Source organism: Chanos chanos, chromosome 1, assembly GCF_902362185.1.
Source record: "Chanos chanos chromosome 1, fChaCha1.1, whole genome shotgun sequence".
Classification (NCBI taxonomy): domain Eukaryota; kingdom Metazoa; phylum Chordata; class Actinopteri; order Gonorynchiformes; family Chanidae; genus Chanos; species Chanos chanos.
The window spans coordinates 55,919,649-55,938,345 of record NC_044495.1 but is presented as its reverse complement, the minus strand read 5'-3'; the positions used below and the strand labels follow the sequence as shown (position 1 = coordinate 55,938,345).

At 41.4% G+C, this 18,697-nt stretch overlaps 1 protein-coding gene across 1 annotated transcript in view; it reads right to left on the bottom strand.

The window, feature by feature from the left end:
* Positions 1-384: 384 nt before the first annotated feature.
* Positions 385-18,697, bottom strand: part of LOC115805361 (transmembrane protein 132C) — a 32,475-nt gene continuing 14,162 nt past the window's right edge. Inside the window, exons 4-9 of the mRNA XM_030765923.1 lie at positions 14,585-14,774; positions 10,400-10,543; positions 4,186-4,391; positions 3,077-3,338; positions 2,292-2,483; positions 385-1,818 (exon numbers count right to left, since the gene is read on the bottom strand). Coding sequence (XP_030621783.1) covers positions 385-1,818; positions 2,292-2,483; positions 3,077-3,338; positions 4,186-4,391; positions 10,400-10,543; positions 14,585-14,774 — 2,428 coding nt within the window. The remainder of the gene's footprint in view (positions 1,819-2,291; positions 2,484-3,076; positions 3,339-4,185; positions 4,392-10,399; positions 10,544-14,584; positions 14,775-18,697) is intronic.

Below are 18,697 nucleotides of genomic sequence, written 5' to 3'. Positions count from 1 at the left end.
GATACTATTCGTTTCTCTAGTCCTATCACTTTCCCCTGTAAAAAAAAACAACAAAAAAACGGTCTCTTGGGAGTCTCAAGGCTCATTCAAACAAATAGAAAAAAAACACTGCCAAAAAAAAACACGGTCCCTCTGCAGTTTACTCACAGCACAGAAGTGCTTTCTGTTTGTCAAGCTTATACTCAGCCAACATATTGCTTTCTGTATTTGGATCATTTATTAAACAGAGGCAGAATCCTTATGAGTGCATAAAAAAAAAAACCTCCTTAGTCTCATGTGTTTCAGTAACTGGCGGCGGTTGTATTGATTGATACGTGTATCCGAGGCGGAAGGCATACGGGTGACCACAGTTAAGGACTCTTGATATAGGACGGATGGGTTCCATCATAGCTGTTCCAGAGACCTGGCGACTGGTACCTGAACTGGCGCACAGTTCTCGTCCTGTCCCACCCATGCAATGCCGTGTCCGTTCTCTACCGGAGACCCGTTCATCGAGGACTGGCGTTCCAGAGTGGTGAAGGTGGTAAACTGCACCCGTTTTCTCTTACTGGTTGGAGAATGGAGGGAATCGCTTCTGTTCGTTTTGGTTCTAAGGGACCCCACACAGCCCATGTTGGTGTCCCCCACCGTGGCGATCTGGCAGCTCGACCTGCGGGTTAGGGTGCCGCAGTTATCGCCGTTGGTTCCGATGTCAATAACCGTGGTGCTGTGCTCGTCGTGATGTAACGGGCTCCCCGGCACGTCCATGACCAGTTCGGCGTCAGTGCCCAACCACACCCAGTCGTGACGGTGCCCGCCGTGCTCAGGACCCTGAGAGGGCGCCTGCTTGTGCCGGAATTTCACCAGATACGAGATGCAGTTCACCAGAAAGACCAGGATGGCCAGGCAGAAGACACCCAACAAAGCGTACATCCCGATCTCCAGGTCGGTGAGTGGACGATTCCCTAACGGTCCCTCGATGCTGTTGATGACATCGTCGTCGTCATCATCGCCAAGATCATCGTTTTTCCCACTCCAGTTGGGCACCTCAACTTGGGCGGGATAGTTATTATAGTTCACCAGGTTTCCTGGAGCTTTGCTGGCACTCACTACGGAATTTCCCGGGCCTCCACCATCGTTCTCGGTCCTGAGGCTCCCGTCCTCGACGTTGCCGAGTGGTCGGACCGGAGTGATAAAATTCCCGTTAGTCAAAACAACCCCGGGTTTACTGACTCCCCTGGCATCGCTTGCTCGCCCCGTCCATGCGCCTGGGTTACTGGGGACACTCCCATGGGCGGAGGCTCTGTCCATGGACCGGACGGTGGTGGTAATCTTCCTCAAAGCGCTTTCTTCTCTCTCTGAGGCGGAGCTGCTGGTCAGCGCTGGCTCCGGCTGCTGCAGTTTCTTCTCGCCCTCCATCTCCTCTCCGTCGCTCCCGTAGTCAGTGCTGCTGTCCTTACCGCCACCCGCGGCGACCCCACCCGACCCACTTCCTGTGACGGGACCGTTACCGCCAACGCTGCTGTTGCTGCTCGCGTTGTAACTGCTCCCCTCTACCCGTTTCCCCTTCACCTGGAAGGTCACTTTCAGGTTCCCGCTGCCCACGGCTAACGTGCTCTTCCGTTTGGATTTCTGGCAGGCTTCACAGATGGTCATTTCTGCCCTCACCAGTGCCCCCTGCCCTTCTCCTTGGGCCACGACAGCCAAGGGCTGCTCTCGTACTGACACTATGCCCTCATCCAGAGAGGTCACCGCCAGCCGATAGTGAGCAGGGTCATAGATGTCCAGGGGTGTGAGGGAACCGTCGCTGAACTGTAACCAGGAGCTCAGCACAGCCTCCTGAAACAGAGGAGGAAGAGAGAGTGTTGTGGATGTGTGTCTTCCTTATGTAGTAGGTTATTTGATATTCAATGGCCTAAATAAAACAAAAGAACATGTAGCACTCAACATTTTTAAATCTTATGATAAAAAAACCCTGGAAAGTGTATAAAAGCTGATTAAACTACTTTTTACACATTTTTTGTTATATCATATACACACATATATATATATATATATATATATATATGTGTGTGTGTGTGTGTGTGTGTGTGTGTGTGTTTATACATACAAACATATATATATATATATATATATATATATATATATATATATATATATATATATATATATATACACACATGCACGCGCGCACACACACACACACACACACACATTTATGTATATTAAATATACGTGTGTGTGTGTGTGTGTGTGTATGTATATAGAACTTATTTATGTATATAAAAATTTAGGCCATAACCTCTACTGACCTGTTTGGGGGTTTGCAGCACTTCTTGTGTGGTTGCCGTGGCAGTGATTGCTCGGTTACTTCCTGTGCTGAGCTGTAGACTGAGAGAGAGTCCACTGACCAGCTGTAGTCCCAGTTCTGCGATAGTGACTTTGTCATCCAGCACCCTCACGGTCCTCTCTGCCAGGATAGAGTCTGACAGGGGAGACAAGACCTGCATAACAAAGAAACAAAAAACTGTTTCAGAACTTTGGAAGATAACAACCCCAAAAAAACAACAACAACACAGTATATCTGTGCTGTGTCAAGTCTTTTTAAGACATTTTACTTTGATTTGTTTGTTTGCTTTAAAAATCCCCTTTATCCTCAACATTGAAACATCTGCCGGTGATTTGTGGAGTTCATTACCAAAAAATTTCGGCGCTATGGATCCATTTGGTGCTTTTAATAAGTACCTTGAAACATATTCAACACTGTTTTTAATTAGATGCTGTTTTAAATTGCTCTTCCTTTTTTCATTTTTAAAGCATTTCTTAACCATTTATTGGTGTTTTGTTTTTAACGTGTTTTATTTCTCATTTTTTTTATAGTTTATTTGTCATTATCTCATTTCTCTTTTGAAAATCTGTTTAAAACTGCTATCCCCTTGAAAGCAGTTTGTAAATGAGCGCTATACAAATAAAATGTATTATTATTACTATCATTTGTGCAAATCCGATATTTATCGATATTTATTCCGCACCGTGACTTGTAACACGTGACCCCTAGGTTCTAGGTGACCTCACAGATCATGAAGGTTCCATTTACCTTCAAAGAGGTGGTGCCCACGTCACGCCCTGCCAACACCCTGCCACCCTGCAGACGGGCGATGCCGGGGTCTTCCACTTTCAAGAAGTACTGTACCAGCCTGGTGACGTCTACCTGCCAGTCGGAGCCGAGGAAATAGGCCTGTGGTTCCCGGGGGTCCGACTGTTCGGCCACAAAGTGCGTGAGGACGCTGACGAGCGCATGCTGGAACTGTAGCGTACAACCTTTGCTTTTCCCCTCTTCCTCACTGTTCCACCCCAACCTATAGAGAAACATACATACAATCATTTTTAACACACACACACACACACACACACACACACACACACACACACACACACACAGAGACACCGCACATGCACACAGCTCTCTTAAGCACCTGTCATTAGTTTGTGCCTTGATTAGATCACATTATGAATGTATGAGTGGATTTTATCCTTTAAATTATGCAATAGTATTAAAACTGCTAAGCTCTTTTCATTTCACAATCTTATTCATAACCACATTATAAATCCATTTTAATATAATTATGGTACGATGACATTATATTATATAATATTATGAATTCATCCATGTGCACTTTAGAGCAAGGAGCAGTCATCAAAGCAGAATAATGGAGCCCCATACTTTGTTCTGAGGCCGACACTTCTGTTTTTATTTTGTTGTTGTTCTTATTGTTGTTGTTGTTCTTGTTGTTTTATCTGATTTTACCTTTGGTGCATCATTGGTGCTTAATTACCATATCTTTAATTCTGCCACTTGTTATAAGTGAAACTTGCCCACATCATACTTACAGAATGAGACTATCTCCAAGTTTAGGAATTACTCAGCTGTGTCAGCCGAAATGTCTGACACAGGGCGACCAAGCGCGATTTCGCCAAAACTGGGAGGTGACATCAAGTCAAAACTGCTATGCCCGCATGACACCTACAGACCATGTCAACTGTCACTTTTAAGACCGCAAAGTTGCTTCCCGACCCCCCCCCCCCCCCTCCCCCCTCTCCCCCCTCCAGAGGGCCTGGGACGTAACGCGGAGAGACAGACGACGAAGATGAAAGGAAGTCTGTTTGATTTGATTTGATTTTGTAAGAGCCCAGGAGTGTGTTTACCTCTTGCTGGATGTGATAGGGATCCTCCAGCCCTTGATCTGACTGAGTTCATTATCAGAGAGCTCGATCTGCAGGGGCAGACGTGGAATCCAAACCTTCATCTCCAGCTGAGCGCTCAGATAACTGTAGGTGAAGTTCACCGGCATCCGCAGACGACCTTTCGTTTCTTTGCCGTTCACGTAGACGTAGTCGCACCTGTCTGACACCTAGGGGTGTGAGAGACAACGACGTTTAAAAATGTTAGCGTACACGTTTAGATGGCGAGAATGCATGAAATGCTAAATGCTAAATACAACTGACATTTGGAGAGCAAATTCCTGCGTTACAATGTACGTCCAGTCAATGCGTGTCCAGCTGTCATTTAAAAAACCCTCATTCCTCACACATTCATAAAATGCTAATTATTAGGTTTCATCTCTAATAACTGGTTCTATATTTATTGCAATGCAGAATGTGCATCGCGTTATAATCCGAGCTGTGAAAATCTGCGATAATTTGCTTCAATTCACGACTCGCAACCCGCGATACATTTGAACCCAACTATTGATATGTAGTGCAAATGCGCAGCTCTGTAATCTAGGTACCTTTAATGGTGTTTTTCATTTGATTTTTTTTTTATATCAGAATACATTAAGTGGTTCTTTATATGAAATGAGCGGTGATCTCCAGCCCGTTCTCATGAGTGACAGGTGGGTTTTGTCATGCACTCATTGTGAAGATGATGAATGACTATAAAAGGAGGCAGAGTTAAAATAGGGACCGCGCTCACCGTCCTAATTCACCACATTCACGGATTTACCCAATTACACATGCGGCTTTATGGCCAGCTGTCAATCAATTCTCAGAAAACGAGACCTTCCCAGAATTCAAATGAGCAAAAATACATTTTTGCGGTTGCTTTTGCTGCTGCTGTTTCTGTTGCTTTTGTTGTTGTTGCTTCATATACATTCAAAAACAGGGCTCTAAACATCATGAACGTAATGAAAAAGGAAACAGAGAGATGTCGGTGAAGTAACGCTCCGATAAGCCAATCATATGTCAGTATCTGAATAACATACAGTAATGATGTGGCAAACACAGTTTAGTGGCTTTAATGAACTGGAACATTGATCTCAAGGCTGAGAATATAATCAGATATAGCCTCAGTGAATTTATGTTAATTCAATAACAGACCATCCAGTCCCACATCAATCCTCAGTGTCAGTCGAGTCTGGGCTGCTTCAGCCCTTTTGAATTACAGATGCAACCTTGGGACGGTGCACTGTCAAGTCTTGAAAAATAGCACGAGTGCATTTGAGACCCTGTGTGACTGAGTCTGGTCTTATCAAACGTCCTGAGCCTCTAATCAATTGGATAATTTACAAAGGCATTAAAATTCTGATTTCGTCAGGAAACAGAGAGGAGACGGAAGGAGGTGGGGGGAGGGGGAGACGGGGGGGGGGGGTGTTGGTGGGGAGGGAGGGGACTTTACAGAGGTGACTTTGACAGCCTTAAGGAGGGTGCATTTAACAGGCAGCTGAGAATGAGAGAACAAACAGGTCATCTCTGTGTGTGTGTGTGTGTGTGTGTGTGTGTCTGTGTGTGTGTGTGTCTGTGTGTGTTCATTGTCTTTGGCAGGATAAATGTGTTGGCCCTGAATTAAATAACACTGCTGTGTGCTGACATAATAGTCTTGCTTCACTAATTTCCCATTATATCAGCACTTTGTGTGTGTGTGTGTGTGTGTGTTGTGTCTGTTTGTGTGTGTGTGTGTGTGTGAAAGAGAGAGGAAGAGAGAGAAAGAGAGAGAGAGAATGACACCAAAGCTATATTGGTATGGTCAGCTTTAATCCCTCTAGTACATCTTTAACTCAAAGAGAAAGAGAAAAACGGGGGGAGGGGGTTTACAGATTTTTCAGATGTTCATTCTGCATACTTTCTCTCCTGCTCTGCGAATAACTATCATTTATTCTGTTTGATTTTGGCTTAATACTGAGTTAGATTCGGTTTCTGGTTCAAATCCAAAAGTGTTAATGAGCACTGATCACTGTTTCACCAACACAAGTATTTGTAAATTGAAGTTTAAAGTTGACTTGACAGAGTGTGTGACAGACAGAGAGAGAGAGAGAGAGAGAGAGAGAGAGAGAGAGAGTGTGTGTGCTTTGAAAGGGGTGGCAGTTGTGTAGTGGATGGACTGGAAGGAATTTCTTTATATCAGTACTTCTAAGCTCACATCTAAAAGTCACCTTTGGTTGCACAGACTTAGGCAAGAAACAGAGATCAACCATTTACAGGTTAAACCTTAATGTCTTATTCGTGAAGGACAGGATGTTATGTTCATAAAACAGCGCACTGAATCTGCTCTCATAAAAGTCTCCATCTACTTTACAACTACCTAGAGGTTTAAGGTTTCCATAAACTACAGCCAGTGCACAAGGACAATACCACATGACTCATTCCTCACCAATCCAAACCTGATCAATCTCACTGTTGTTAACCAGATTCACCGTGAGATTCACGATCTCCGAACAAGGATTTACCAACACTAAGGGATTCACTGAATGGATTCCATTATACAAAGAAGTGGCTGAAACCATTGTCTATAAATCAGTGTAGTGTCCTGTAATTATATGAGGTATTTGATTGACAGGCCCCTGTTCTAATACTCTTACATGGTTCCTTTATCTTGTGTCCTAGTCTACTAAAGTGAGTACAATTCTACGGTGCTGAGTGTATTGGAACAATGCCAGGAAACATCATATGGTTTGGACAGTTACCAGAGTGCTTGGGCTCTCTAAATCAAATGGCTAACCTTTAAATCCATGGATTCCGCATCCATTTGTTAAGGCAAAGAATATGAGATTTAATGGTCCTATTTTCTACGGCGGTATATAAATCATATTGCAATCCGCACGCTCTGATTACGACAACATGCCGATTTAAGGGTAATTCATTTTTTTCAAGGATTTGCTCTATTCTTTCTCCGCTCTGTGGGAGGTATTGTGGTCAGTTAATTTAATATTGACAGGACACATAAGCTCTCATATGTTCATCCTCGTTTAATCCCATAGTAAACGATAGCAGGTGCTTGTCATAGCGCTCTAGACTTCAGTATTGTTAAATAATCTTATAAGTTAAGTTAAGATGATTGCACACACACACTGTGAAGTGAGCAGTGAATTTGTCCTCTCCATATAACCCATCCGATACACCAGTAGTGAACACACACACCAGACGCAGGAGCAGTGGGCAGCCTTCCTTGGTGAGCGCCCGGGGAGCATTAGGGTTAAGTGCCTTGCTCAAGGGCACACAGCCGTGGATGTTGGGCCTGGGAATCGAACCGGCAACCCTCCAGTCACAAGCCCGGTTCTCTACCCTTTAAAAATTGAACTGTGCTGGCAGCTGTTACGAAAATAACAAACAAAAAAACTTTTAAAATTGTGTCTGTAGGATTTTTTCCCTCTTTTTCTTTTTTGCTTTACTTTTCCCTGATGTGGCCTCTTTAATGTGATTAGATTTAAAATAAATGAATAAATCAATAAATAAATTCTGACCTCTCAATGTCTATACCCCAAGCATTTTTTCCACACACCACTTCGTTAGCGTGCAGTAGCTAACTTAGCTCGCTTTAAAAAAAAAATTGACCATCGTTCCCTAACTGAATGTTGATTTTTGAAGAGCTGTCCTCAAGTCTCGTGCTGCATCGCTGAACACAGCCGAACGCCGTTCCTAAATGAGTCGTGTCAAAAAACGCAGGCGGAAGTGTCGGATTGTTGCTTCTAGATCTCGATATGGACTCTAAAGACTCAAGTACGGCATGTTATGAAACACACGTATTACTCTCGTCGTCCGTAGCGACTGAATTCTGTGCTATATTTGATCTCTGTCGTTTCTCTTTTATTTCTCCCTTCACGATCAAGGAGGGATATGTCACGCATATCCAAGATAACTTGAGAGGTTTTTGTTTTTTGTTTTTTTTTACCTTTTCTTTTCCAGACTTTGCATTTGCATCATCCTTGATGCCAGCAAACACGTTTAAGGTTGAAAGACTTTACCTAGATGAGAAATAAAATACTGACTTAACTGTCATACAGTACCGAAGTTTGCTCTCTGTAAGAAATATTTATTTGAAGTCTGTCAGTGAGGCTTTCATATCATATAGAATACCGTGGCACGCATACTTACAGAGGAATGCATTAATCAGTTCAATCCCTTTCTGTAATCGGTTTTATTAATCTGCTGTTTTTATTCTGTTTTGTAAATCGAATCCCTGCATTTTTACGTGATTTTGTGAACCGGTCAAACGCGGACTGTGAACTGATATTAAATGTGATCACTCCTACTTCCACTACAACTGCTACACCTATTACTACTACTACAGATACGGAACATCCAGGGTGGTTAACTCAGTGGTATCAGCTTTTGGAGGGATTCAGTGTAAACTACCTTAGGCTGATATCCGGTAGGTGTTTTTTTGGTTTTTTTTAAGGACCCTGATGGTGAACAGAGAGAGAGACTCAAGGAAATATACTGGATTTGAACAGTGGGACATCAGGGAAAAGTAAAGCTAAACTCTCCGAGTAAGAAGCTTAGTGGGTGTTTTAGAGACACAAGCTCCCATATATGTGATCAGGAAACGTTAAAACACAATGAGAGCTTTAGAGCTTAGCTCAGCGCTAATATCAAAGGCGATAAAGATGAAAAATTGATAAACATTGCTGATATGAGTTGACTTAAACTTCATAAAACCCCTCGCAACTCGAAATGGATAAATGTGCAATCTCATGTCATCTTGTCGAGAGCCAGATGTTTGTGGCCGTGTCTCTGACTCATGTGCAAACATTGGGCATACATCATTAGAACGTTAACATAACTTCAAAAACCCAGATTAGATTATATTAAGAGAACGTCAAAAAAAAAAAAGCCATGGATTAGAGTATAAATCTAAGATTGTATGTATGTAAGTATGTATGTATGTATGTATGTACGTATGAATCTATAAGGATTGGTGAGTGGTAAATAGTAGGTGGACACGCATAGAACTGGAAAAACATGAGAAAAACTCAGGAATTTTATGTGTAGGCTGCTTTTCCTCCCCCAGATACTGAAAAAAAACAAACAAACAAACAGACAAACAAACAAAAACAGAAAGTAGGAAACTCGTGTCCCTTACTATCTAAATAAATTAGTCTATTGCTGAACATAAGAGCTAGCACATACATATAGATGGGGAAAACATACATTTATACATTTGGAGGTATGATTTTTAAGCGCCGCTGAGCTGTGGTTTTGTATTCATCTTTAACCACAGGCTGAGCATACAGAATGCTTGGAGGGAGTTGGATGGCTCAAAGATGACTCTGGGAACTCCTTTCAGTCCAAAGAGCTCTCACCCCCTCCAGCATACACACACACACACACACATGCACACACTCAGTGAGTGAGTGAGTGAGGCAGGACATTGTACGAATGACTTTGAGAGGACTTCTGTCGTAATAACTCTCTGCCACACACACACATGCACAGACACACACACAGACACACACACACACAAACTGAGTTAGTGAAGATTGACTTTGAGAGGACTCTCGCCCCCACACTCAACCACACACACACACACACACACGCACGCACACACACTCCCACTCCTGACTCTTTGCCTCAGGTCAAACAGATCTTGCTCAGAGAAAGCCATCCGCTGCTCTTTCCTCTCTCACTTTGCACTTTCTCCTCAGCAAGAAATGCTAAAACACACACACACACACACACACACAAACAAACAAACACACAACCTCATCCTCACCTGACCCCAGCACAGTGTCTTAGCTGTTTAGTTACTTAGACAAACTAAGTCAGATTAACTAATAGCCTCATTGTTTGGTGACTTCTCTGAAGTGGTTTAAGGCCCAGTTAGGTAAATACCACCATGCCATAAGCTCTGTCGCATACTATTCATGTCTCCTTCAAAAATACCATGCTTTCAGGGGACCTGAAATGCTGAAGTCACCTGAGGATGGTAAAGTTAGCATTTTCAGACTTACACTGTACAGTTGATGAAGCGTGTACCTTCCCCAACTATGAACTATATAAAGTTCTCTGAACTTCAAAGGTATTTCGAGTGTCACATAAATTGGAGAAAAGTCTTGAATGAAATGGTGAATGCCTGCACCCCAGCACACAACCACACACACACACACGCACACGCACACATGTCCGTGTGTTCAGTGTATTGTACCTTGAGGACATCTTCATCGGTGGAAGCACAGTCGGTAAAATCAGAGACGTCTGTAATGGATCCATCCTGCTCCACGGCAACCGTTCTCACCGGCACGGCAACACGTTTACCGGTCAGAATAGCCGTGTTCATGAGCTCCGTGTTCTGAGAAAGAGACAAAGGCCAGGCGGTAGAGAAATCATACATAGACCAACATATGTCTGAGACATCAGCTCCGACAATACCTACAGTAAGTGCGTGAGCAGGAGAAATCAAAAGAAATCAAAAGTGTTCAGTGATTCATTTATGCATTAGATTACATTGTGTGTATTCATTTAGCAAGCACTTTTATAAAAGTGCAACGTGTTATGTTCCCACAGGAATCTGTGTTACGTGTTTAATGTCCACCATCCTTAACATGGGTCAGAATATTATATGTAAAGTGAGTTAAAATGCCTTAGGACTCTAGCATGTGTTAGTTAAATATAGATATGTTCATTTTCCATGTACAACAATGGCAAACGCACAGAAATCTCAAGTTAAAAAAAACATATTGAAAGAACTTAAAATACTTATCATACTTTTGTTATACTTATTTTTTTTTTTTTTTTACGTGAAAAGATGGGATAATAAGAGGACAGTAAAAAAAAAAAAAATCCAATCCTTATTTTTCTAAGTCAATTTTTGCCGGGGAAAGAATTAATAATCCTGTTTTTGGTTGAAATAACGCATACCGCAAAGGAGCCAAGGTTGAAAATCCAGGTTAAGCAATCTCATTTTCCCTTGTTCTTTCTCTTTTGAATCCTATTACTAGAGAATGAGGTTGGTTAGCCTTAATGTCACAGAAAGGAACAAGGCTCACAGAACCCTGAATCACACACACACACACACACACACACACAAAAAAAAGATTACACAAAATCCCCTAAAACCTACATAGGGCCAGAGAGCTCAACCAGAACAAGTTAAATCACAGTCTGGCCTCTGCAGTAACCTACCGGACAGAGGCAAGTACAGTAGATCACATCTGTTTTATTTATTTATTTATTTGTTTGTTTGTTTGTTTGTTTGTTTACTGGAATCTTTACGTATGAGTATTGCGTTTTAAATGTGTGTGTGTGTGTACTGTGATTTTAGCTAAACACTTGCTAACTCAATTAATACTTCCCTCCTTTGCCCCAAAGTTCTCTGAAGTGTGAAGACAAGCCGGAGTGATTTCTGTTTGTTAAATCTGAGGCCCCCTGATTGAGCGTGTAATTACAGGCCAATCAACACCCTTCATATATTATCAAAGCGTTTAGAAAAAGCAGTAGCAACGTAACCTCCAGGCTAATAATTATGTGTACCAAAACGTAAAGCGGATGGCCACCAGATGTTTCACTGAGATTGCAAATTGTTGTATCCTTGAAAAAAAAAACAAAACAAGAATATTCTGGAAAGGAAATGTGGAAGGGGGGGGGGGGGGGGAATGGTCCTTAAAAGAAATCTTAAAAGAGAGTTTAAAACCCCGATTCAAACACCCCCGATTAAAACACTCTTAACATTCTGACTGCCTAACTAGGCATGAGCATCAGAAACACAGTAATAGAAACAAGACTATAAATGTTGTGATTCATGCGTTGGGACCATTAATGCACAATTTTCTGTTTGAATGGAAAATTTGTCCCTATTAAAGGAAAATGACACAAAGTGAATGATATTATGTGAGCTTCAGGGATGCCTTGCTGAGAGAAATCAGCGTTGGCTAAGCATGTTAACAGAGATGTCAGATCCTTGTTCAACCACATCAAAGCGTTTTGACACAGATGAGATGAAATCAAAGATGAGATGTTGACTGACAATGACTTGCACGATTAAATCAAAAAGTTAACTCCACTTCCAGCATGTAAAAAGGCAAATGCTAACGTGACGTGCTTTAAGCCGGTAATATTTGTTTGAATCAAGGCGCGGACGTCTGAATAATGTTTTTCAAGTTACTTTCTATATTTTCAACTTTTATACTCAACAGTGTCAAGGGTTTACAGTATAAGCCTCAGATCAGAGGTTTCACAACACCTTTTTTTTTTTTTTTCTTTTTTTAACCTAAGTGAAATATAATTTGGATCACCTGCGTCATACTGGCGACTGATTAATTCGTGTTCTACTGAAAGCGGAGCACAACGTTCAGAGTTCCGACGTGCGAATGTTTGGCCGAATGCCTGAACTCAGAATATCATCACCCAGACAGATGGAACAAGTCACCCCTACAGCTCCAATCACTGTCCTGAGCCCTACACCAGATAGCTGTGTTAAGTCGTATCTGAGTACAGGCCGACACAATCTCTTCATTCGGGAGGTTACTTCGTTGAGTTCTTTTTTTTTTTTTTTGTCCTCTTACAGGGCTCTGGAATGCTAATGGATCTCTAATTGATCTCTAATGGATCTCAATAAGATCTCAGACTAGATCAAAATGCCCTGTCTCATCACATATTCATAAACGTAATGTTAAAATCCGGTCCTGGAGGGCCAGGGTCCTGCCGGTTTTTGTTTTCACCCCTTAGTGACCTGTTGATTCTCACCTTGAAAACAGGCGTGAAGGCTCTTCAGCCAATCAGAGATTGTATTTAGTTGGTTGACAAGAAAAACAACAGCACCATGGCCCTCCAGGACTGGATTTTTACACCCTTGACGTAATGGTTGGTTGAGGTATTATGTACAAGGTATTATGTAACTGGCATCGACTTTACACGTGCTAAACGCTTCAGTAAATCTGGTTTGATTATATTTCTTTGATTTCATATTAAAAAAAAAAAACTCTCGATACCATGTGTTTCCATTTACAAGATAAGAGGTTTTCTGCCTAATTTAACCTTAATTTCATGACAAAGAAACAGCCTTCTAATCAGGGACCATGTCAAATCACCGCCCATTGTTTATCCATTACGATAGTACATAGCCTTCATATTCTGAGCTGACTGTTGCGATAGTACACAGCCTTCATGTTCTGAGCCGTTTCCTCAGTCAGACTAAGACTCAATCTGAAGTCATCATGTACTATCCTGTTAGCGCTTTCCCCCCCAAATCTCTTGTATTTTTTTTTTTTTTTTAACAATGACGCACACAGTAAAGAGGATGTTCCCTTCACAGACAATAGCAATGTGTTTTAACTAAGATCCACTCATGTAGATTACCCAGCAGCTTCAATAATTCATCAGGTTGTCCGGATTAAGCCACAGATTAATACAGACATGTGTATGATGGACAAACACAATTATAGTTAGCATTAAAGTTTCCATATTACAATGAGGGGATGCCCCAATAAGATTTACTTATGATCGGCGAAACATTTTGATGTGTAGGTGTCGGCCAAAGCGAAAAGCAAAAAATAATCTCTCCGATTATGTTTGTCAACATAAACAACAATTATGATTTCCTAAGGGAGGTCACTGACATCTGAAAAAGTCCTTGGAGGTTAGCGTGCTGCTTAAGGCCGAAAAAACAGCATCAAACCATCACACTCGGGGGGCTGAATCCACAAAGCACTGGTTAGTAAGCCACATCAACGGTTTTCCACACCATCCCAACAAATGTGGCACTCAGCATTCCATTCACGATCCATGATCCTGTAGCACCTAATAGTTTATGTTAGGATCACCCAGCCTCACCATCCTAGGGATCCTAACATAACTACAGGATCAGAAATCCGATTCAGATAGATGTTTCTACAGATCTCGTCAAAAGTTCCCGGTGTACCCCCGAGCTTGAGCCCATAAACGTTCATTAAATATGTAAGAAGGTTATTGAACTTATTAAATAATTTCCCCTGAGGAACATGAAGAGAGATGAAGATGCCACTGTCATTAACTTGACACAGAAGTCTCCAAAGTGTCCCTGCATGTCACGGCTTACGACAGAAGATTTCAGTCGGATTTTGAGAACATTAGATGCTCTTATAATCGTATTTATTTATCTTATACTATTATCAAGAGCAATGTATGGCTCTTACATAAAAAGCCACTCTATCAACCAAGATTCAAACCTACATCCGTCTGAACACTATATAGAAAGTATATACATATTATCTGGATATTAACCTATTTTTCTTTGCTACTAGGTCTTTATCGCCATCTTAGCGGTTCTTCAGTCCATGGCGCATTTTCAGGGAATTAGAGGTTTTAGCTCAAAATCCAGTGTAGATTCTGAGTGTCTCTTTGAGATAGTACTCACCATTACCAGAGGAGCCAAGCCCACAAAGTCTCTCTGGGCAGTGTAAATTCTCATGGTGCCCTCTGATTGACCCATCATTTTGACATTATCGGGAAGTGCCAGCTCCCAGGTGATCACTTGGATTTCTGATTGGTTGCTGACGTCCTCCACTTCAAAATCCATCTGCAGGATCTCCACAAGTTTGTTTGATCTGCAAATGAGAAATATGGTTGAAACACTATGAGAAACTAAAGACACACATTTCATATATAGGTGCACATCACTGGGGGAGGCAAAAGCAAGAATACAATCAGATTGTGCTTAGAATTCAAATCTGCAATCATTAAAGTAGGAATAGGAATAGGAATAGGAATTCTTAATTTGACAATAAAGCACTGGATTGTCGTGAGTGTTTTGTGCTGTATTGAAACACTGTACAGTATAGTGTGTTAAATTTGATATGTGATCCAAAGAAATGTATGTAAATTCCGGCCCTTCTGCCCCATACCCTCTAACTAACCTTGTGTTTTAAGGCACACTGACCCAAGTCACAGTGCAGGTTAAAAGGCCAAAGGGCTTAAACTATCATCAGCACATATCATTACTCTAAACGTGTTGTATGGAAGCAATCCTCTTAAGGACGGGTATAATACTTTCAATAGAAGTTCAGACCTCTTATAGTCTGGTGCATCTGGTTTAAATCTTTTAGCTTTAAAAGACAGCTTTCAGGCACTGAGGATCAACTGAAAAGAGTTCAAATGCCTCTTTTCTGTGTGTGTGTGTGTGTGTGTGTGTGTGTGTGTGTGTGTGTGTGTGAGTGTGAGTAGAACAACAGTTTGCTGCAAAATTGAGGATGGGCAGTGATGCAGAGTGAGTTGGACAGATGATTTTGTGATCTGTAGAGGAAAGAGTGGTGTGTGTGTCTGTGTGTGCGTGTGTGTGTGTGTGAGTGTGTGTGTGTGTGTGTGTGTGTCTGTGTGTGTGTGTGTGTCTGTGTGTGTGTGTGTGTCTGTGTGTGTGTGCGCGCGCATGTCTGTGTCTGTGTGTTTGTTTGTGATTATGTGTGTGTGTGTGCGCGCGCATGTGTGTGTCTAAGGCAGAAAAGCTATATGTTTGTGAATCTGTACGTGTGTGTGTGTGTGTGGGTGTCTAAGGAAGAAAAGCTATATGCTCGTGTATCTGTGCATGTGTGTGGGGCTTATTTTTCTTTTTTTTTCTCTCCTTTCTTTTTTTCCCTTTAAGGAAATCATGGTTAAATTCTCAGAGCTGCTGAAACTATTATATATGTTATTATATGGATAGATTTTTAAGCCACAAATATATGTACCAGTCAGATGTACTAGTTTACTTTAATCTCTCAATCATTTTCATAAAGACAGGATTTCCAAAGAGAAAGTGTTTCTGGCTATATGTTTACTTAAATAAAATCCATTTTAATCCATGAGTGTGGTCCACTACCATATGCCTCTTATAATCATATGCTATCACGGGAAATGATGAGATCAGAGGACGTTCTAAATCCAAAGGTTGACAAACAATAACTAAATACACATGTAAACAAAAAAGACTGCATATCTCATTTCTTTAAATAAACAAACAGAACATGAAAAAAAAGATCAAATCTTTAAGAGGGCGCTTAAATATTTTATTAAAAAAAAAAAAAAAACTAAAATGACATGATGATATAGATGAGACATCTTTACCAAACCAAAAGTCACAACATCACAGCGTACGCGCAAGAACACGAACACGGTCAAAACAAAACCGCACAGTTTTATGGTTGAGTCTCAGCGTGAGTAGCAGTTCTCAGTATCATGCATGTTCTCTCCGGGCTGGAACACTGAGCACTGCTCTTCCTGTGTTCTTTTTGTTCTAACTGTGTTCATCTTCATGCGTTCATGTGTTCTGTGTTCTTTTTGTTCTTACTGTGTTTGTCTTCATTGTTCTGTGTTCTGTGTTCTTTTTGTTCTAACTGTGTTCATCTTCATGTGGTCATGTCTTCATGTGTTCTATGTTCTTTTTGTTCTGTGTTCATCTTCATGCGTTCATGTGTTCTGTGTTCTTTTTGTTCTAACTGTGTTCATGTTCATGTGTTCTTTGTTCTGTGCTCTTTTTGTTCTAACTGTGCTCATCTTCATGTGTTCATGTGTTCTGTGTTCATCTTCATGCGTTCATTGCTCTGTGTTCTGTGTTCTTTTTGTTCTATGTTTGTCTTCATGTGTTCATGTGTTCTGTGTTCTTTTTGTTCTGTGTTCATCGTCATGCGTTCATGTGTTCTGTGTTCTTTTTGTTCTGTGTTCATCTTCACGTGTTCATGTGTTCTTTGTTCTGTGTTCTTTTTGTTCTAACTGTGTTCGTCTTCATGTGTTCATGTGTTCTGTGTTCATCTTCATGCGTTCACTGTTCTGTGTTCTTTTTGTTCTAACTGTGTTTGTCTTCATGTGATCTGTGTTCTTTTTGTTCTGTGTTCATCTTCACGTGGTCATATGTTCTTTGTTCTGTGTTCTTTGTTCTGTGTTCGTCTTCATGCGTTCACATTGTGATGCTGTGACTTTCGTCGCGCCGCCCGTGGTTCCGTTTCGGCTTTTTGCTCATTCTGTGACTGAAGTGTCCTGCTGTCTGTTGAGCTGTTTCATTTAGCAAAGATATCCAAAGCGTGTCATCGTGTCATTTTACTTTTTTTTTTTTTTTTTTCGTAAAATATTTCAAAGAGCGCCCTCCTGAAGATTTGTTAAAGATTTAAAGATTCAATTTTTTTTTCTCTATGCTCAGCACGGAATCTTTCCGTGGGGGGGGGGGGGGGGGGGGGGGGGTCTGTCTGACCCCACGCTTATCATTGAACAGATCAAATGTTTTGAGAAATTTAGATCAATTTAACAGACCATGGCTAAGACCCTCTCCAAAAAGACCAAAAGCATCAAACTATCAAAACGACAACCATCCGGATTTCATGATAAGACTGTTCCACACCCCTTTAAGACTCCATTAAACCAGATTTGGGTATTTTAATCTGGCATTGCTGTTCTAAGAGATTGAGGTAGACCCATTAGTGAGTTGTCTTGTTTGTTTTTTTTTCTGCTGGTGCTTCCATTACCCCAAAACAATCCAGATTAAGGACTTCGCTCTGTGATTGACAGTGTCAAGCCAGTAGATCCGTAATGATCCATTGTTTGAGTTGGCTTATGCGAGACTTAAAATTCTAATAGCATATCAAAGCTACTTTATGTCCTTGTTGGAGTTCAAAAATGAGTGACTTTTCCAAAATCCCCAACCCCCCCCCCCCCCCCCCCCCCCCCCCACCCCCCCCCCCCCCCCCAAAGTCTCTGAAACATTTAAGGCGGGGTTGCTGGGGTGAGTTACTGACCATTTTACCAGTGGATTAATGCGCAATTTAAGATACAGCAAATATGCTTTTTAAACATATTTAGATCAACAAAGACTGTAATCCTGATAACAGAAAATAAACAACTCAAATGGGGTCAAAAGCAATGTCTGATGTCTCAATGATACCCCTGTCTCTCATTACGCCTACATACGAAACACAGAAATTGAAAACAATCTCGCTGTTTTTTTGAGAGGTGACCGCGTTCAAACTGTTCCAGTGGTTTCATTTGAAAAGAAAAACAATCCGGATGACGAGGGCATATCCTCAGCGGTGCTTTTAACCATTTTGAAGTGCTGCATTATGATGTCATCGTTGTTATAGCGACCCAATTTTAATTACTGCGGCTACCGTCGCTCTAGCTAACAGCCCTGATGTATAAAATACCAGCCACTGAATTTTGTGGTTTTCATGGCATGTAAGGAAAGACATTTTGTGGGTAACATGATTGGAGCTGTTAATCATGCCTCACACACTCCACAAGAGAAGGGGGAAAAAAAAAATCTTTAACAAGGGAACATGCCAAAGGAAACTCAACTAACAATGTCATGTCGGATATATTTGCTTCTGCCTCCATTTCAACATGTAGGAACACAATGTTAAAAAAAAAAAGCTAACATAGCTGGAGAAATAAACCACCCTTTGAAATCAACTTTAATTCAGTCGAGCCCAAAAGTTATAACATGATCATATACAAATCACCATGGTGTTTAGAAGTGTGACACGACCAACACCGTTCTTTTCAATCTTCT